Genomic DNA, 20882 nt, shown 5'->3' on the forward strand with positions numbered 1-20882 from the left:
CACCATTTGACCTTAGAACTGAAGAAGCTTCTCGGATGAGAGGTGAAACGTCTTCAAGTAACTTAAAGAAGTCCAGACGCTTTTCTTTACAAGCTCCTTTGACCAGTTATGCAGTTACTTTCTCAGTCTGCTAGAGCCTCCACTTGAACGCAAGAACCTTCATTTATCTTCTCAAACGGAATTCAAAATGTTTTTTACAAATTGAAGGATTAAGATATAAATCGCAGAAGCATCGATCCACACATTCAAAGAAGAACAACCCAACAAACTCTTCATAAAACTCCAAGAGATATGAAAATCTTTATTTCTGTCTATTCTGTGTTGTTAATAACATCACATCTTCACATAGTAGCAAAACCATATTAAACAAACATTAATCTCAACATGCATACTGTACTTCAAGTTTCTCTCATGGAAAGGCCAGTGTTACTTTTATAGTATCCTTTCCATAAATATCATAAATATCTTTACCCATGTAGTGGAATTATTTTATTTTTTCATTTTAGTTAACAAGTATAATGTGACCACATTCACTTTTTATCAGGACAAGCTACACCACCACGGTGGTTAGCATACAATAACACTGCCTTGTTCTCAAAGCTTCTTGCTAACTGTACTTTTTTCTGAGATGTTCTCTTTAAGTAAGGATACTGAAAGTGTAAGCAGTGTATACGGTCACATCACGTGCTTAAGGTTGTGTTAGCACTGATAATTCCTTCACAGTTCTTTAAAGATGCTGAAGTCATCATATCAGCTGTAAATGCAGTGCTGCTGCTGTCCTTACGCTATACTTTCAAGCATCACACTTTCTTACTGGCCAGTTTATTTCCACTTTTTATGCTCTAGTATGGTGTGACTGAATGAAGTCAGCAAACCAAATTCTGTCCATCTGAGGATGAGAAGAAACTTGCATGAAATGGGAAGAATGAGATGAAGATGGCTCCTATGCTTTAGACGTGGCACTGTTTCTGCCATTGTAAGTACGCTAATGCTTGAAAGATCCATTAAAAGTCTGACACTTCACTCTTCAGCTGGAGCGTCCATCAAGTTTTACATTCCAGGTTTCCTCGTTGGGATTACGACTCAGACGATGATGTGAAAAATTAGTTATTACATTAAACCCATAAGATCAACACTGGCAAAAAAGCCGTGCACTTCACAGAGCAGCTTTCTATGGCCGAGCAGCTCCTGCAGGTGTAAGGTGTAGGTGTCACAGCACTCTGGTCCAAAGAGGTTATGTGCAGCATGCAGACAGAAAATGGCTTTACAGAATATGACTGAATGTTGAGGCACCAAAACACACTCAGTCTGCCCCTCAGTCTGATCAAGAAGAAAACCTGACTGAGCGCTTCATAACATCAGTACGATGATGTCCCAGAGGCCATGTTCAGGTTATTCTCCCGTCCACACTGAGCGGGCGGATCAGTGGAGTCTGCATTAGCTTTAACAGAAAGGTCTGATTTAAGCAGGTAAGCTGAATAGACAAGAAAAGCTAGAAAGCTTTATCAACTATAACCCCAGCGAGGACCTTGACAGGTGTCTTGTGTACAGGTGAAGGCTGGACAGTCAGCAGGATACCTTCCTAACATTTGTCATTCCCAGCATTGAACCGTTTCCTGGCACAGCCTCAGTGAAACAGAGCATCGTTTCCACCCCACAGTTACAGACAGGCTGTGCTTTTCTTTGGTAACACCGTCGAAAGAGAAGCCCCGTGTCCTCTCTCAGTAGCTGCTTTCGTGTCCTGTCAGGATGTACAGGCTGCTCAGTGCTGACGGGTCATCAGTCAGTGTGCTCTGAAGGATGATGGCTCTGCACATTGTCAGCAAATGAGAAGGAGATGAGTTGTAAAGGAGAACCAGAGAAAGGCAGTACTAACCTAAAGCCAGTGCCTCCACCTGCTTCTACTCCTCCCACCTCTAGTACTAACACTACTCTACTGATACTACAACCACTGTAGTTTGACTTTAATGCTACACACTGGTACAGTACTGGTACACTTACTGGAGTTTTACTCCTGTTCCTGCTCATCACCATGCCTACTACTTTTTTAAACTTTATGATAAGTGTGAACATTTACACACCAGCATACAAACAAGTTTAAAGTAGAAAAAAGGAAGCAAAGAGCTGAGAAATACATAAAACATAACACAGAAGAAAAAGAAACCTTTGCAGGGATTCCTTCTACACCCAGTTTGAGTAAAAACTAACTGAAACACAAGGAAAGAAGATAAGATCAACTAAATAAGGGTTGTATAATAATACTTAGTACTGGCAGCCACCAGCGCTAAGCCTCAGCCTCCCAGTAGACACACCTATGGTACCGATTTAAAATCCTACATGTCTTTGTTCTCAGGTTATCACGTTCACAAACTTTGGTGTCCACGCTATTTGCCTGCCAGGCTGACAATGATTTAGATCACAGAAACATTTTTAAGCTGTTATTCCTGGTTTCACAGTGGAAAACTCCGGGTAACGTCCATTATCTTTGCTCCTGTATAAGACTTTCCTGAATGCTGAGGTTTGGTCTTCCACATGAAATTCAGTACTTTTGTTTCAGTTTCATTAATGATGCATTGATTTTGGACATCGATGTAATATATATGTGATACACGACAGTCTTTGAGTCCGTCCTTCTCATATATAATCCCACTGTTTTTGCACTTCAGATGATTCCAGTAATGACTGATTTAAAAAAGAAAAGTGAAATATTTCTAATGAACTCACCACGATTCTTATTACAAACTTCATTAAGAGCTGCTGGATCAACAGGGGTGTCCTGGATTTGTTAGTAATATAATATAGTAATATATTATTATTAGTTTTAATTATTTAGTCAAAAATCAATTCCAGACTGCTCTGAGCAACATGCTGCAGCGAGAGTCCTGACAGGGACTAGAAACAGAACATTTATTGGCTCCCTGTTTTATCCAGAATAAAAGATTCAAAATCCTCACATAAAAGGTTTTGAATAATCAGCCCCTGTCTTATCTTAATGACCTTATAGTACCATATCACCCCATTAGAGCACTTCGTTCCAAGTATTTAAAAGTAAAATGGGAGCCAGACCCTTCGGTCTCCAGGCCCCTCTTGGTAAATGGTAAATGGACCGGTTCTTATATAGTGGTTTTCTACTCTGAGCACTCAAAGCTTGCCTCATTCACCCGTTCACACCCATTCATACTCTGACGGATGCACCGAAGAGCAACTTTCATGCAGGATATCTGGCATGTAGACGGGGAGTAGGTGACCTGCTCCCCCACCTGAACTACAGCCACCACTTCTGTGGAACCAGCTTCCAGTTTGGGTTTGGGAGACAGACACCCTCTCTACTTTTAACATTAGGCTTCAAACTTTCCTTTCTTCCCTGAATCCTCCCTTAGTTAGCCTAAGTCTAGGCTGCTGGCGGGTTCCCGTGATGCACCAAGTGTTTCTTCTTCAGTCGCCCTTTTCACTCACTATCTGTTTAAACACCTCTCTGCATTCAATCATTAGTTGAGAATATTCTCTGGCTCTCTTCCCCAGATTGTCTTTGTCCCGTCTTCCTCCTCTCACCCCCCCAACCAATCGCAGCAGATGCCCGCCCCTCCCCCAGCCTGGTTCAGGTTTTCACCTGCTAAAAGGGAGTTTTTCACCTTTGTGCACCATAATTGCAGGGCCTTTATCTTAAAATATACAGTGTCTTGAAGTGACTATTGTTGTGATTTGGCACTAGAATAAAGAAAATTAGCACTAAGGAAAGTAGTTTTCTGTACAAAGTGTCAGGTAGACGGTAGTTGGTAACTTTAATGGCTGTTTTTCTTTGGAGGGCTGCATGCAAACACATAGGCTGCATTTCCTAAATCCTTGGATCTGAGTAACCAACAGAACAAACACTCTAGTGTGACTCCTGCTTTAATGCTACCATTAATGCTAGCAGTATTCATGCTACTTCCACATGCTACTCTGAAAATCACTTCCAGGTCTATTAACAATAGTATCAAGAAAAATACTATCCTGATTACTTCTGATGTACTAGGATTACTAGTTTCTCACAGTGATTGATAGCTCTTGTCAGCATACAGTTAACATACCTGTTTGTTCCCAGAACTCTGAACACACGACTCTCATCTGTAATTTCTTGTGTTACCTGCACATAAAGTGAAAATTCACATGTGTAATGACTTAGAACTAATATGATAAGCACATGATACGAGCTCAGCCAACGTTGGATGAATTTACTAGTTCATCACCTCATCTGAATGGAAACTCCTCCCTTTGAGGCCATGCTTCCAGAACGCCAGCACACTATCCTGCAAGCAGACTGACAGAACAGGAGGTGTCACTCAGCTTTCAGGACACACATCAGCTCTCATTCACTTTGTTTGTCACATCATCATTTCTACCTAGTGTTTCAATGGGGAAGTCAAAGACTATTTCTGCAGCCAGCTGTCTGGATGGAAGTCCTTGCAGGTTCACGATCTTTACAGTTCCTGTCCAAACGGTACACAGATTGAGAATGAGCATGAAAGACATTTGAAGGATTCACAATATGCGAGGGGACTTACTTTCCAAGGTGATGAGAACAGTGTCTCGGTCCAGCTGGGTTACCTGCACGACTCTGAGTGCTCCACTATCTCCTGATGCACGGAAAGAAGGAAGCTTGTTGCAACAAGTTGAAGCTTGAAGCTTCAGGAAGTCAGCAGAGACACGCAGAAACGGTCCTACCTGGCACTGGAACAGGAGCGCCGTTCAGCTCTATAATATCAAACCTGAGCTGTTGGCCGGTTGGTGGTTTATCATTACTACAGTCTCTCACTCCAACACACAGCTGAGAAGAGAATCTGGGAGTCTGATGGCGAGTTGCTGTGAAACAGTCACCAAGGAAAACAAAAAAAACTAAATAAATTCTCATGGATGGTTAAGTGATGCTTGTTAAACCTGAGCTGAACCTGTTCATACAACCGTCAAAAACAGCACAACAGAATTCTTGTATGATTATTAAATCTTGAGATTAAAGATAAACCGATGCCATCCACCCATCCATCCATCCATCCATCCACCCACCCATCCATCCATCCATCCATCCATCCATCCATCCACCCGTCCATCTGTTCGTCCAAACATCCACCCACCCATCCATCCATCCATCCATCCATCCATCCATCCATCCATCCATCCATCCATCCATCCGTCCATCCATCCACCCGTCCATCCGTCCAGCCGTCCATCCATTCATCCATCCATCCATCCATCCATCCATCCATCCATCCACCCGTCCATCTGTTCGTCCATCCATCCACCCACCCATCCATCCATCCATCCATCCATCCATCCATCCATCCACCCGTCCATCTGTTCGTCCAAACATCCACCCACCCATCCATCCATCCATCCATCCATCCATCCGTCCATCCATCCATCCATCCACCCGTCCATCCATCCATCCACCCGTCCACCCATCCGTCCATCCATCCATCCATCCACCCACCCATCCATCCATCCATCCATCCATCCATCCATCCATCCATCCAGCCGTCCATCCATCCACCCGTCCATCCATCCATCCATCCATCCATCCATCCACCCGTCGATCCATCCTTCCATCCATCCATCCATCCATCCACCCGTCCATCCATCCATCCATCCACCCGTCGATCCATCCATCCATCCATCCATCCATCCATCCATCCATCCATCCATCCATCCATCCCCTAACTGCACGTCTTTGGACTGATGCCACTTTTCCATAATGTTGTGGCACAGGCGTGTTTCTCCAAGCAGCACTGTGTTAGGACTGCAGACAGGCTTAACACAGAGCTCTGTTCTCACAGTACATACATTATCGTTATGAAATGTGCGAGACATTCACAAAAAAACTGTCAATTATCTGTGCTATGTGATCTAATGGTGCATGCTGGCGTTGAACTGTGTGCTGATAACACTGTTCCTGTAGCACAGAAAACACATGGTAACCATTCAGTTACACGAGCTTGGACCCAGAGAAGGTGCTGTTGGTGTTTTTGGACGGCGTTTATACAACGTTTCTTTTATTTAGTCTCTAAAATCTTGTTGGGCTTGAATAAAAAGTATGCATATGTTATTAAAAAAAATCAATTACATTCTTCAGCTTCAGATTTTGATATGCTGTCTGTCTACTTTTATGTAATCCAGGTCTAATGGCTGGTTTGCATTGTGGAAATCGGGGTAGAGTTAGAAAGGAAGACATTTATTCAGGTGGCAAGTTCGACATATCTGTACAAACCTTTAGATGCATGAACTTTTGAAGAGGCTCATACCACAAGAGTAAAACCAGGCCAGATGGGACAGCCCCGCACAGATATGTACTATCTGTGTATGGGTTTCTTGCTGAAACAGAGAGAGCAGGACTAAGTGTCTGCAGTTGTTCTCCGTGAACAAACAGACTGACCAGAGTAACTCGGCATTGCTTACCTACACTGCACCTCCTACAACCTTTAGTGTCAGGAATCTTTACAGATATGGCAAACTTTCTGTGGCCAACAGAGAATATCCAGGTCAGAACAAGCAGACAAAATTGGGTTTACAGTATCCTCCTTCCTCAAAATCAAGTGGTAGCATCATACATGACATTATTAACACTGCTGCACCTACAGCTCCTGTTTCCCTGCATCTGTGATGGCGTGTCGTACCTGAGACTGATCCGCTCAGTGAGGCAGTTGGTGCTGAGCGACAGGCTGCTGTGTTTCTTGTGCAGATGTCCTTTCTGTTCAAACAGAGCTGGCAGGCTGTGCGAGTAAAGCTGGGCCGACTTCCCTGCAGGATGGAGCCTTTTTAGAGCAGCATATTATCGAGTGGACACAATGTTCTCCGTTTGTGTCACGCTGTTTGTTACCTGATACGGACATCAGCACATTGTTCATAACATATAGCCATATACATCGCTGAGGGAGGAGCTGTGGGGAAAAGACAAGCAGTTCACTGAGACTTCAAACATCCAGCTTCAGTCATCAGACTGTTCCAGAAACATCATTTCCTGGTTTTCAGTGCTCCTCCTTTCATCAGGAGCTGCACTCCTTACTCAGGTTTTTCAGGGTGATGCGATTAATGACTTGCACGTTTTTGTTATTACTTGCATTTTTACACAATGCTCTTCTACTCTGACTGACACTTTCAACTACCAGCTTGACCGCGCATCACTCTTTTCTACCTCAAAACGACCAGTTACACATGTCTGCATGAATTCTGCACGCACGTTTGCACTACAAGCTGCACACAAACACGTGTGCACATCCATGATTTACTCCAAACCTAACTTAACCTTCGGCGCTTTTTAACTTTCAACCCCTTCAGTGGAAACATTGGGAGAAGTTTGCCAATGTGGTATTATAATATTATTTTATGCCACGTTAGACCCCTAATTGAAGATTGTGAATTATTATGTAGTTTTAGTTTGCATTATTCTCCTGAATTAGAAGAAGGTGATAACTATTGCATTTGTTAAACTGATTTGCATTACATTAGACTGCTGATTTATTGTGAATGAATGATATTGTTTCATGATGCATTATACTGCTGAGTTATAAGAAATACTGTTCGCAGAAAGTCATCGCCTTATTTGTCTGATTAGAAGAGAACAGAACATGCTGGAGTTTTCTGCCCCATCTCAGCAGGAGCAGATAAACAGGGAGCCAAGGTCGTAGCTTAGGCGCCGTGTGAGAGAAAGCATGTGAATGTTTAGGCTTTTATGATAAGGTGGAGGCACCAGAGGCTATAAGAGTTTGAGCAATGCTCCACCATTTTGAGATCTGATGCTGTCTGCGTACGGTGTCCATCTCCCACACGTGTGATCATTAAAATCATCATTTGACTCAACCCGGTCGGACCAGTGTTGTTATTGTGGTTTTTCCTCTTGTATCCATCCCCAATATTTGAATCCGTAACACCATCAAACTCGTCGTTGGAGGGGAGAGGGAGGGGAAACAGGAGGACAAAGGATGGCAGGAACAACTGAGCTGTAGTGCTTTTTTTTTTTCAACTGTGCAATATTTGCAATATTGTTTTATATTCGACCTTTTTTGTGGGGCAAATAATATTGACACCAGTCATTTTGTGTTTTTCTGAAATTATTCTGTTATTGTGTACAAAATATTAAAAAAATTCAGCTATATATGTTGATGCATGCTTTTATTACCAGTCGCATTGATTGCTGTAACGCCCTGCTCTCTGGTCTCCCCAAAAAGAATATATCACCCTTACAACTTTTACAAAACTGCAGCTCGTGTGCTGACGAAGACCAGAGGGTGGGCCCACAGTACACCGGTTTTAGAATCGCTGCATTGGCTCCCCGTGTATTTCAGGATCGATTTTAAAGTTCTTTTATTGGTTTTTAAATGTCTTAATGGTCTGCTTCTCTCAATGACTATCGCCCTGTAGCCCTCACCTCAGTAGTGATGAAGTGCTTTGAACGCCTGGTCAGAGACTTCATCATTTCTTCACTACCAGACACACTGGACCCACTACAGTTCGCTTACCATCCAAATCGTTCCACAGACGATGCCATCTCTCATCTCCTCCACACATCACTCACTCACTTGGACACTAGAAGGGGGAATTATGTTAAAATGCTCTTCATAGACTACAGCTCTGCATTTAATACCATAATTCCCTCCACACTCACCACCAAGCTGGAGCATCTGGGACTCAGCTCATCTATGTGTCAGTGGATCTCCAACTTCCTAACTGGCAGACCACAGGCAGTAAGGATGGGCGGACATGTCTCAGCCTCCACCACTCTCAGCACTGGAGCCCCCCAGGGGTGTGTTCTGAGCCCCCTGCTGTACTCTCTGTACACATATGACTGTATGGCCACTACCAGCTCCACCACATCATCAAGTTTGCTGACGACACCGTCGTGGTGGGCCTGATCTCTGATAACAACGAGACAGCCTACCTGAAGGAGATTAGGAATCTGGAGAACTGGTGCCAGAGGAACAACCTCCTTCTAAACGTCAGTAAGACAAAGGAGCTGATAGTGGACTTCAGCACTAAGCAGGAGAGGAACTACCAGACCCCCGTCATCAACGAGTGCCCAGTGGAGAGAGTGGACAGCTTCAAATACCTCGGAGTTCACATCACGCTGGACCTGTCATGGTCCTGTCACATCAACACCGTGGTGAAAAGGCCCGACAGCGTCTCTACCACCTCAGACGCTTGAGAGACTTCCAACTGCCCTCCAAGGTGCTCAGGAACTTTTACTCCTGCACCATAGAGAGCATCCTGACGGGAAACATCTTAACCTGGTTCGGGAACAGCACCATGCAGGACAGACGAGCTCTACAGAGGGTTGTGCGGTCAGCTGAGCGCACCATCCGCTCCGAGCTCCCTGACCTGCACTCAATCTACAGCAGGCGGTGCTGGACCAAGGCCAGGAAGATCGTGAAGGACCTCAGCCATCCCAACAACAGACTGTTCTCTCTGCTGAGGTCAGGAAAGCGATTCCGCTCCCTGAAGACCAACACAGAGAGACTGAGGAGGAGCTTCTTCCCGCAGGCGATACGGTCTCTCAATCACACCACCACACAGTACTGACCCACACATATGGTTCTTACACACACACTGGACTTTCTGGACATTATTTTCACTTCATCACTTAAATCACTTTAAGCATATTTGCACTGCACAAGACATAATGTGGATTGCACAACACTGGTCACTATATTCTTCATTTCCAGTTAATACTTGTACAGCTGCTGTTATTGTGTATATATTTATTTATTTATATTTCTTCATACATTCTTATATAGTTCTATATTGTGTATTTTGTTGTACAGTTATTTTATTTTCAACTTTAATTTATATATTTTATGTTATTCTCCCAGTTAAATTTACCCTTCATTCTAATTTGTGTTGTACAGTTATTTCATTTTTAACCTTAATTTATATTTTATTCCCTCCTAGTTAAATTTACCCTTTTTAATTTTTCCTATTTATTTCCTATTTATTTCCTTTTTTTTTTTCTTTAGGTCACGAGCAGTTGTCCAAGCATTTCACTGCATATCGTACTGTGTATGACTGTGTGCGTGAAAAATAAAATTTGAATTTGAATTTGATTTGGGCCGTCTTATCTCTCAGATCTGCTTTTACCATATGAACCCTCGCGGACCTTGAGGTCCTCTGGTACTGGCCTTTTGACTGTTCCCAAAGACAGCTCAGGGCCGCAGAGAACGTACATGTTTTTAAGAACAGGCTCAAGACCACCTTTTTAATTTATCTTTCACCTAACGTTTATTTATTTTATGCTTATTTATTCTATCCTGTTATTCTATTTATTAATTTAGGTTTTACCTAATATTTATTGATTTTATTCTTACTCATTTTTTATCTTCTTACTATTTCTATTGTATCCCGTTCTTATTTACTTTATCTTTTTACCCTGTATATATCCTATTGTGACATATCTCCAGTGTTTCCTCGGAGGGGGCTCTCTGCACCGGGGCTGTGATCGACCGTGGCTGCTGGGGCTCTGGGGGTCCTCTCAGCCTGGCTGGGGGGGGGGATATGGGTGCATTCATGATTGTTTATGTTAATGAGAGTGTGGGGGGTTAGTTGGAGGGCGGGGTGGGGTGCTTTTAACCATGTAAAGCACTTTGTGCTACTTTTTTTGTATGAAAAGTGCTTTATAAATAAAGATTGATTGATTGATTAATTTCCCAGCTTTGGTCATTATATACAGTATTTTGGAGACAGAGAGTTACAGACTCTCTCCCAGACCACGGACTCATAATACAAGTCAGAGCTTTATAAAAAAAAAAAGTTGTGTTTTCTAAATTGGAGTTCAAGTTATTTGTACTTCCAATAGTGTTAACATACTACACAGGTCATGAACAAGATTTCTTTTACATTTTCATTGTAAATGGGCTGAAGCAGTTCATTAAAAGTAGTCTAACATAAATGTAAACGCTGTAATTTGATTATTTTAATAAACCATGAAACTTGGATGGATTCGATGCCGGTGTGACCACAGTGCACACGTCTGCTGTCGCTCACAGTGGTCCAAGGAACCGCTCAGGGAGTTTGTGTGTTCGCTCAGACACCTGAAAAATTAGAGGGAACATTGGGCCTCTGACATTCAATACCCAGTTATTAAAATGTTAAGTGTAAATCATCCGCAGCCCACAATAGCAGCTGAATTTACTACGATTTCAGATCTTTTTACACGTCAATAAGAAACCACCGATGTGTAAAACAGGCTGACAACAGAATGACGTAAACCACACTGCTGCAACTGTGCAGCTCTCAGGTTTTATCTATTGTTTCTCTGTGTGGCCAGCAGGGGGAGGTGTTTTTTTTTTTTTTTTAAATATTAATGAAAATATTTTTCATGAAAGTTGCAAATTTGTTATCTGTTTTTATGACATTTTTCACTGTGGATTACAACAACATCAACATTAGAAAATGAAATACATTTATAGTAGGTGATCATTAATCACTATTATTGGCACTATTAAAGGGCCCCAAAAATCAAACTTTGCTTAGGGCACCACGGAGGGCCAACCCTTTTTACACTTCAACGATTGTACACAAAATACAATCATCCATCCTTCTATCTATTTATTTTTGTCCACTTATATAATTCAGCATCACAGGGAAGCTGGATCCCAGTTGTTTTTCACAGAGGGCCAAGCAGTGGAGGGAGCTGCCGACCTCCCAGCAATACATGTAAAAGCTTTATTTTATGCTGACTCTGGTCATCTTTATCTATCATAAAAATTTGCTTCACGATCTGAAACACGTAAGTGTGGCAAATATGCAAATAGCTAAGAAATCAGGATGGGGTAAATCGTTTCTCACTGCACTTCTGTTAGGCGACTGAATAAAAACACAAAGTCAGCAGTCTGGCTATGAATGTCTTTAATGTTTCCAAGATCAGAATCACATCAGGGTGTACAACCTCACCCCTGGCGCCGTTGCCCACCTCTCAATTTTAAATACACGTAGACATTGAGGGCTACCAGGAGGGGCTATGCGCTTACCTGCTGCTGAGTAATTGCATATGAGAGCATGAGGGTGGGAATGGATGTTTGTATCTGTGTGTGCCTGTTTGTCTGTGTCCATATGTCAGGTCGGGTATCAGACGCCACCTCTCTGGGGACATCTCAGGCCCTCCAAGGTATGGAGGCCTATCTCCCCCCACCACTCCCCCTGCCAGTGGCAGACGCCTTCAGACATCGGTGCATTGGTGGTTCTTTGTGTCTGGGGATGGGCGTCCAGGTACTGCTTGTCGGGGCCTGGAGCCTGGGGCTCGCTCGGGCTCCTTCAGGGTGGGGTGCCTTTGGCCTCTCAGCCTGGGGCTCGGTCACTCTGGCACAGCTGGCTGCCGGCGGAGCTCACGGGCACGTCACGTTTAAATCATGCTTTTTATCCATTTTTGTTTTTTAATGTTCTGTAAAGAACTTGGGATCACCTTGTTGTTGAATTGTGCGATATAAATAAACTTGCCTTGCATTTTGGCTGCTACCTCAAAGCACACTGTGCGCTGTCGATCTTACGTGCTGCACAATAATATTCAATATTTAGTATTTACAGTTATATTCACATAGATCATCGCGATGCTGTTGTTTATTATATTGCTCTCTTTTGTTTGCTTGTTTTCTCTTTTTTCTTTCTCAACAGGTGATCCAGGTGATTGATATGTGGATTTTTTTGTCTGTTTGATTTGTTGGCTTGGACAACTTCCTACCAGACCCGTGGAAGTGGAAGCTTCAGTGAGGAAAGATTCCTGCTCCCAGCCGTTCATTGGCTCAGCATTTTAAACCCCTAAAGGGTCACCTGGCCTGTAAATAAACAGGGCCAATAAAAAAAATCACAAGAATAATACAAAAACTTCAGCCAGTTTAACTTAATACATTAACTTATTCTTGTGTACACAGTAATTCATAAATAAATAATGTATATTATCAATAAAGATTGATCTAAACAGTTTAACTGCTATGTGCAGATAAAGGTTGCATAGCTTTAAAACATTTGCTATCCAGCAAATATCAGTCAAACTCAACACAAAGGAAACACAACAATGGTTCAAATTGTTTGGACCGGTGATCCAAATCAACTGGCGTTGGTCAAACAGATGTGTGGTAGACTTACTTTGAAGGAGCTGCTACCGACAAACCAGCAAATAAACACCAAATATTTCATCTGTGACATTTGTGAGGTTTCCTCAAACACACTCCGTCAGTCTTGTTGCTGTTGAACGACAAACTATTTAAAAATGTCGCAGGTTTACCTGGTCATATTCTCATTCACGGGGCGATCGCCAAAACAAAAGCAAACCATTAACACCACGCCGATGCTGTTCACAGGACAGCAAGAGTAACGATCAGGAGCATCTTGTCTTCGTTATCGTTCCCCTCGTGCGTGTTATTACTGCGATTTCAGCGTTTTCGCTTCACAACTAAAGTGTGCAGTTTACTTTGTGTGCACTCAAATGGAGTCAAGTCAATTAGCGCCACCTGTGGTCAAGTGCCATAGCCTACAGCCAGATTAACTTGTGACACACATTTGAGCCACGTTTGAATTCCTGTTTCATGCACAATACATTTGTAACTTTTTATTTTTTCTGTTTTTGTGTCTTGCAAATAAACCTTTAAACTGATTGAAATGATGTTATGTATTTATTTTTGGCCCTTATCTACGGTGGCCCTGAGAGGCCAAACGGACTGCAACTTAAGAAAACACCAGCATTAAGAAAAACGCTGCAAAAGCACAAAAAACACAACTGAAATAGGAAAAAAGAAAACGGAAGTGTTTCTGGGGAGACAATAGTAATTAGTAATAAACAGAGCCAGTGTGACTAAGTGGAGCTTGTGAGAGTGAGTGGATTGAAGAAAGTGAGGGACTCAGATGTGTCAGTTGGTTTGTCTTTGTTTTTGAGTGTGGAGGAGAGTTAGATTGGGTTGGTTTTAAAGCTAAGTTAAGAATATTCTGAGTTTCAATTCAATTTTATTTATATAGCACCAAATCACAACAACAGTCGCCTCAAGGCGCTTTATATTGTACAGTTTAATTTCCAAAACTTGCATATGATCTTCAGTTTGCAGCTGGACTATCACATAGCAGCTGGAGCAGTCTCACATGGAGGCCAGTCCACTGCTGCCACCTGTGGCCAAGTGCCATAGCCTACTACTAGATGAACTTGTGACACACATCTGCAGCAGAGGCTGAGTGGCTGCTCTCACACCTGGAGCATCCAAATCGACCCACAAACACGCTGAAAGATGCAATGCCATCAATGTGGATTGTCAAGACTGAGAGACCTCTTCCCTCTGACCCCTCCCCAAACCCTCAAACCCTCCTACCCACCTCGACATACAAACTCTGTGTGGCTTCACGTGTTCTGTTGATGTTTACATGATCGAAATAACTTGAACACAAACACAAACAAAGAGGAAGACCGCACCGGAAGGAAACAACTACAAGTCCCAGCATCCTCTGTGTTTAGGGAGCAGCAGTGAAAGTGAAAGTATTGAGCCTCCGTTCAGAGCAGCAGGAGGAGGAAGGTGGAGCTGAGGCAGGTGAGTGTTTACGTGAATATGTTTCTTCTTATGACATAAAATAATTCCACGCTGTTCGTGTCTGTGGGTGAAATGTGAGGCCGGTCGGCTCCTCTGAGCGCTGGTTTCCTGTAAGTAGAGAGGAAGTGAGTTTAGCTGAGCCTCCGTTTAGTGTGAGAGAGCAGGAGGAGAGTGAGAGCTGTGCTGAGGCAGGGTGAGTGTTAACACCGCTCTGACATTACTGTGTCTCTGTGGCGGGAACAACAGGCTCCGTCAGTGGAGGCAAAAATAATCAGACTTTGGTTTTTCAAAGGAAACAACTTTATGTCGGAAGTTCCCGCACGCTCATTGGATAACGATGTGTCAATCTCGAGCTATTAGCCAATGAGCGTGCGGATTCACAGAAAGATCCGCCTTTATCACGGGACTTTAAAAACTACAATGGCGACAGAAACGCCATGAGTGGAGTTCAGGGTGACGTTATGAAACTGTGACGTTTGAGCCACTTCCTGTTCTCAGTCCCAGCGTCCTGATCACCGAGGTTTCTGTTGCTCTGATATCTGATATTGATTATATTGGTAAACAGGCTGTAGCATAAACATCAGGTCTGTTCTGAAACCTGGCTTTATTTTTTCAAAGTAAGGGAATATCTGTGGTCTGATACCGCGGGCTCATGGGCTAAGGACTTGGATTGACAAGTCAAGCGCAGATGATTGTGTTGTTTCTTATAAAGGCTTGTGTGTGTGTGCCTTCCTGTGTGTGTCCTTGTGTCAGTGGAACTGAATCAGTGTGTTAGAGAAAGTGCTCCTCTGCTGTGCCGTCATCGTGTGGATGCTTCTTTTAAAGTTGGAACTCATGTTTTTATGATCTGCTTCATTTCATTGAACCTTTATTTCTAACCATGAAGTCCCTTTGAGGTTACAGCCTCCTGGTTAGGTTTAGGCTGTTATTGTGCTTCAGGCTGAAATATGAGGAGTAAGGAGTGGGGCTGGTTAGCCCTCATGACCCTCACCATAACACATACGTCACAGGACAGTGTTTACCACAGAAACTCCATGAAATGATCAATGAGAACTTTAGAAACCCGTCAGTGTGATGCTTCCAGTACAACAGCACCTCTGAGTGTGTGTGTTTACCTCTCAGACTAACTCCACCCTGACATCAAGAAGATGGAGGAAGAGGATGGAGCAGCATCTGCAGCATCCAGCTGTTTGTCTGTGAGGAGTGACCGGTCCAAAGGAGAACCTCCAGACTTCAGTAATGAACCTGCAGCAACAATGTAAGAGAGCTGCTGACTCATTTATTCAGTGTAAATAATGATTTTTGATGCAATGGGAGAAGAAAAATGACAAAAACAGTTTTAAAAATAAGGATTAAAATATTAAAAACTATGTTTTTGAGTTTCCTGATGTAGTACAAAAATATATGAACATAACTGTATATAGGACAGATATTTACGGTTCTTTTAGGCAGCACCAAAAAACAAAAAGACTATTTTTAAGCTGTCTGAGGTAGTGAGTCAACATGTCACACTGGGTCAAAGGTCAGGGAGTAAAAGTGTGTTTTAAAGGAGGTTTAAAAGCAGCGAGTGAAGGAGCCTGTCGAGGTAAATCGTTCCATAACTGATCAAATTCAGTTGGTGGACCTCTGTGTGAAATCAAGCATCTGGTTCACAGAGAGGATAACCCTCACATGGGCTGTACAACATTATATAGGGAGACAAAAACAGAGATTATCGTAGCCATCGCTCTCTCGCATGGACGTGGCAGTCTTGCTGTCTGCTGCGAATCCTCCCCGTACCTCCGTGACCTCGTCTGGTATCTGCTCCCTCCTCTGTAAGAGACAGTAAAGGAAAACACGTCTCTGCCTAGTCTTGAAAATCTAATCTTATCATCCATTGTTCTTCTAGGGCCTCTTCTTCTTGTGGCCTCAGCTAACTGCTAATATTTAAATGGCTAACATTAACATGTGTGCCATTAAAGTACCAAAAGGTACTTTAAAAGTACATTTTTTTTTCAAAAGCTTACTCAAGTAAACGTAATGGAGTAAATTTAACTCATTATTACCTACCTCTGGGTCTAGGGATGCTTTTTAAGTAAAGGTTTAACTACAGCCAGCTAGGGATGGGTACCGTTTAGATTTGAAAACCTGCTAAATCAGAATCAGTTGCTGATGATGGCTTTTTTCTTTTACATCAATCACGTATAATCTTAACTAGGGATGGGTATTGATAAGATTTTAACGATTCTGATTCCATTTTCGATTCTGTTTAACGATCCGATTCTTTATCGATTCTTATGTTTAAAAAAGGAGAACACTAAAGTTGATTAGCTTAGAAGTTTGTTTTATATCTTCTCTTTGAACAAGATAGAAATTTAGGAGTAACATTGCCTACAAACCCAACAGTGAGATCTTAAGAGATCCACAGCCTACGGCTCTTCAGTGGGTGTCACAGGGTCCCCAGGAAAAAAAAATGTATATGTAAAATAATAAAATAAATATTCTCCTGTAGCAATAACAAAGTGTAACATAAATTATTCTGTATCAATTACACAAGAATATCCAGTAATGTCCCTGCCTACAATTAAACACATTCACTTACCAAAGTGAAATCGGGGGCATCTGCTGTGGCAAATGGGTGCAAGCCTTTGACCACAAACTTAGTCTCTGCTCGGTGACATTCGTCTATCCTGGCCTGAAAGGAGACGCTACCGGTAGACTGCAGCGAGAACTGCCAGCGAGCGCCAGCCAGACTCTGTCTCTCTCATCATGGTTATCTAAACGCACAGTAATGGCAGTAATGGCAGATAAGGCAGATCGCGCTAACATAATATGCACTGTTAGTTGATTATTTACCTGCCGCATTAACGGGAGAGGACGTGCAAACGTTACCGCTGCTGCTGGGTTGAGATTCACGAGTCCGGAGCGGAATTAAAAACACGACATTCATTTAAGGTCATCGCGTGTTTTGTGAGCAAATGCTTTTGCATATTCGTAGTGTTTCCTCCCTTAAATGAAATATCTACTTTGCAAGTATTGCAAGTAGAGCTGGGCGATATAAGATTTTTTCATATCACGATATGTTTTTTTCATTTCAGGCGATAACGATATCTATCACGATATAAGCCAAATAACTATATTTGTAAGATTTAAATGTGCCGTTGCTCACAAGTAAAATGTGAAATAATCAGCAGCTTGTTTTTATTTAAATATTTATTTCCCATAATAAGTTCAACAGGGTAGATGTACTTAAGGAACATGAGACTTTTTCAGATAAATAAAGGCAAATATTGCAAACTACACAAAAGGCAGCCGCTAAAGCGTTTAAGTTTCAAAATAGAACAAACGAAACAGACTAAATTGTCAATTCCACTTAGAAACAAAATATTAATTCTAAAAATAAATCTTAGTTTGTTTTACAGAAGAACAGACAAAACTGACTAACTTTTGTCAATATCAAATAAACTGAGAACTAAAAGGAAATTCTCAATCTCTCCTTGTTGTATAGCTTAGCTTTTCAAACAGTTTTAACAGTTACTTTAGTCTGACAAAAGCCGAATGATGAATTAGCGCTTCCAGTCAGAGACTGAGGCTACGTCCACACGTACACGGGTATTTTTGAAAACTGAGATTTTCCGTTTTCGTTTTAAAAAATAATCCCGTCCACACATAAAGGCAGAAATGAAGGAAAACGCTGCTATGAACATGCCAAAGCAGCAGGTGGCGCTAGATTCCTAACCGTGCAGAAATGTTGGCCAATCAGAAGTCTAGAAGCCTCGGTGGGAAAAAGTAAACAAAGCTGGGGCATAGAAGCAGAACCGAGTCGTATGTGTGGAGGGACAGTAACTGTGTGTATATGTAAGCATTTAAACACTGCAGAGAGTAGAATTAACAGTATTGTAGAAATTCATTTCACCGAAACAATAACGTGGCGCACAGTGTGACGCATGCACCAGTTTATTATATTTCCAGACTTGCTTTCGGCACAATTTACAGTGCACGCTACTCTGTTTTTGTCAGACTTGAAATAGCCGAAATACCTTCACACTACAGAACTTCTATGGCTCTTCCGTTCGACAATCTCTCCGGCATTGCAACCATCATCTGTTTTCTCTTCGGTCACGCTCGGTTGATTTTTCTAGTCGGCACACTCATTTCCTCCATTACCCGCTGGCTCCATTACCCGCTGGCTGCTTCCCAAACAAACACACGTGCGGCTTGGCACTTGTGCTGTACGTAACAAGTCACGCGACGTGACGCTGCGGCTGTGATTGGTTAGGCTCTGCGCTACTTAATTTGGATTGGCTGACCCTTTTTTTTTTTTTAAGAGGACAAGAGCGGCGAGGTCTATCGCGATAGCTTAATTTCTCTATCGAGTAAAAGTTATATCGCGATACATATCGTTATCGTTCTATCGCCCAGCTCTAATTGCAAGTTGCCCTGTTGTCATCCGTTCTCGTAAAGTATAACCAAACATTTGAGTGTTTGAGCCGCTTACGCGCCGTGTTTCCTGCCAGGTAAATGACGCTCCGCAACGTGGTGACGTCATTCTGGGCGACTGGAATCGATAAGGGAATCGTTTGCAAAAATGGCAAACAATTCCAAGGAATTGAAACAGTGGGAACCGGTTCTCAACAAGAACCGGTTTTCGATACCCATCCCTAGTCTTAACTCAAAGTGAACATAGACTTGATTGAAGTAACTCAGATCAGCCAATTCAAAATGCTAATTCAATCAACTCTGAGTTTATGGCTAGACTCAGTTTGTTGGCCCTGCACCTTAAAACTATTCCCTCTTTGTCCCTCATGTTTTTTGGATATTGTTTTCACATCTTATGTCACGGCTAGCGGGGCGAGCCATGTTGAATTTAATAAAGGACCCAAGATGCCGACACTGCTGTGACGTGAGTGAGCTTTATTGAAACGGTGAAGTGCAGTGGAGATGGCCTGTGCAGAAGCTAAGATAACCTCTACTGAAAAAACCAAAAAACTAACCTGAAACCTTAAACGGAGACACGGGGAGACAACACAGACGAACCAGCAACAAGCAGGAGAAAACAAAGGGCTCATATACACAAAAGAGCCATCAGGGAATGAGAAAAGGGAGACACAGCAGGATTCATTGGACATAACCAGACAAGGGGAAGCAAAACTAGACACACTAACATAGGACATGGCACTGTCAAAATAAAACAGGAAGTGAACACAGAGACACAATACTAACACAGTACAGAGGGAACACAGAAACCAAAACCTCAGAACTAGAAAATCTTAATCAGAATGAAATTGTAACAAAAGACAATAACAATCAAAACAAAACTACTGAGTCCACAGACTCGGGACATACATCGGCTCAAACTGTGGTCATAAATATTTTGTACTTGTAAATCAGACTGTGTAGTTGTGAACTGAGTTTTGTAACATTGTGAAACAAAATATCTGGAAAGTTCATGTTTTTGCGTTCATTGATTTGTGTGTGTAAAAATGTAAAAATGTAAAAAATGTAAGAAACATTAGAACTACTTTTGCTGACACAAAGTTTGGCAAGCACTGCAAGTTGTCCCTTTAAACCAGTCACTGATATAAAGAGAGCACCTTGTTCCAGGGCATCTGAGCATGGAGGGAAAGCTTTATGCAGGAGATGGTAAGAGCTGTTGGGACTAAAGAAACTGAGCAGAAAACTACAGACATCTGGAAACTGAGTTGTTAATTCTCAGTGGGATCAGCAGGACTAGCAAAGCTTCACCATGACAGTCATCTGATTGACTGAACCCATCCAAACATCACTTCATGGACCTTTAGCTTGTGTCTGTGTGTGGACAGACATAACATGAGCTAATTATACATTACTCCTCCACAGAGTGGACCAGCAGAGAGCAGAGGTTTCCACTGGTCAGTCTGCACAGCAACATCAAACACACCTGGACTCTGTGGTTATGGTTTGTACTACGTCTACATTTGTTCTTTTCAGTCACCTCTATGCTGCACTTTGTGGACTAGAGGATTGTCATTGTGTCCAACATAAATCAGAGTTTGGGCTCCATGATTTCAGTCAGATTGGGGTGACTGTAGCTCAGGAGGGGAGCAGGTCAGCTACTAGTTAGAAGGTTTGTGAATCAAACCCTGGCTGGCAAATGTACTGGGTAACGTACTAAACCCAAGCTGCCCTCTGATGCATCCATCAGAGTGTGAAAGAAAGTATTTAAGCATAGAACAATGTGCTTGGTTGAATGAGGCATGTTGTATAAAATGCTTTGTGTGCACAGAGTATCAAAGAGAGCTATATAAGAACCAGTCCATTTACCACTGGGTAATTCATATAGTCTTCTTTTCCAGCGGCTGGAGGACAACATCACCATGTTTGTGAAGAACGAGC

At 42.4% G+C, this 20882-nt stretch overlaps 2 protein-coding genes across 2 annotated transcripts in view; one reads left to right on the plus strand and one right to left on the minus strand.

Annotated features, from left to right (window-relative positions):
- LOC147336376 (ribonuclease inhibitor-like) overlaps positions 1-20882 on the plus strand; it is a 66082-nt gene that overhangs the window by 23260 nt on the left and 21940 nt on the right. The window lies entirely within an intron of this gene.
- Positions 381-5040, minus strand: LOC147336377 (mitogen-activated protein kinase kinase kinase kinase 2-like). The gene is made up of 6 exons (XM_086287086.1): positions 4705-5040; positions 4545-4616; positions 4383-4469; positions 4230-4300; positions 4071-4126; positions 381-1809 (listed from the first exon to the last, which is right to left on the minus strand). Exons 1-6 carry the CDS (start codon positions 4889-4891, stop codon positions 1722-1724), a joined length of 561 nt encoding a protein of 186 aa, XP_086143212.1. The 5' UTR covers positions 4892-5040; the 3' UTR covers positions 381-1721.

Source organism: Aulonocara sp. 'chitande type north' Nkhata Bay, linkage group LG3 (assembly GCF_057382095.1).
Source record: "Aulonocara sp. 'chitande type north' Nkhata Bay isolate Kocher_YH1m ecotype deep benthic linkage group LG3, A_spYH_male_GT1.1, whole genome shotgun sequence".
Taxonomy (NCBI): Eukaryota; Metazoa; Chordata; class Actinopteri; order Cichliformes; family Cichlidae; genus Aulonocara; species Aulonocara sp. 'chitande type north' Nkhata Bay.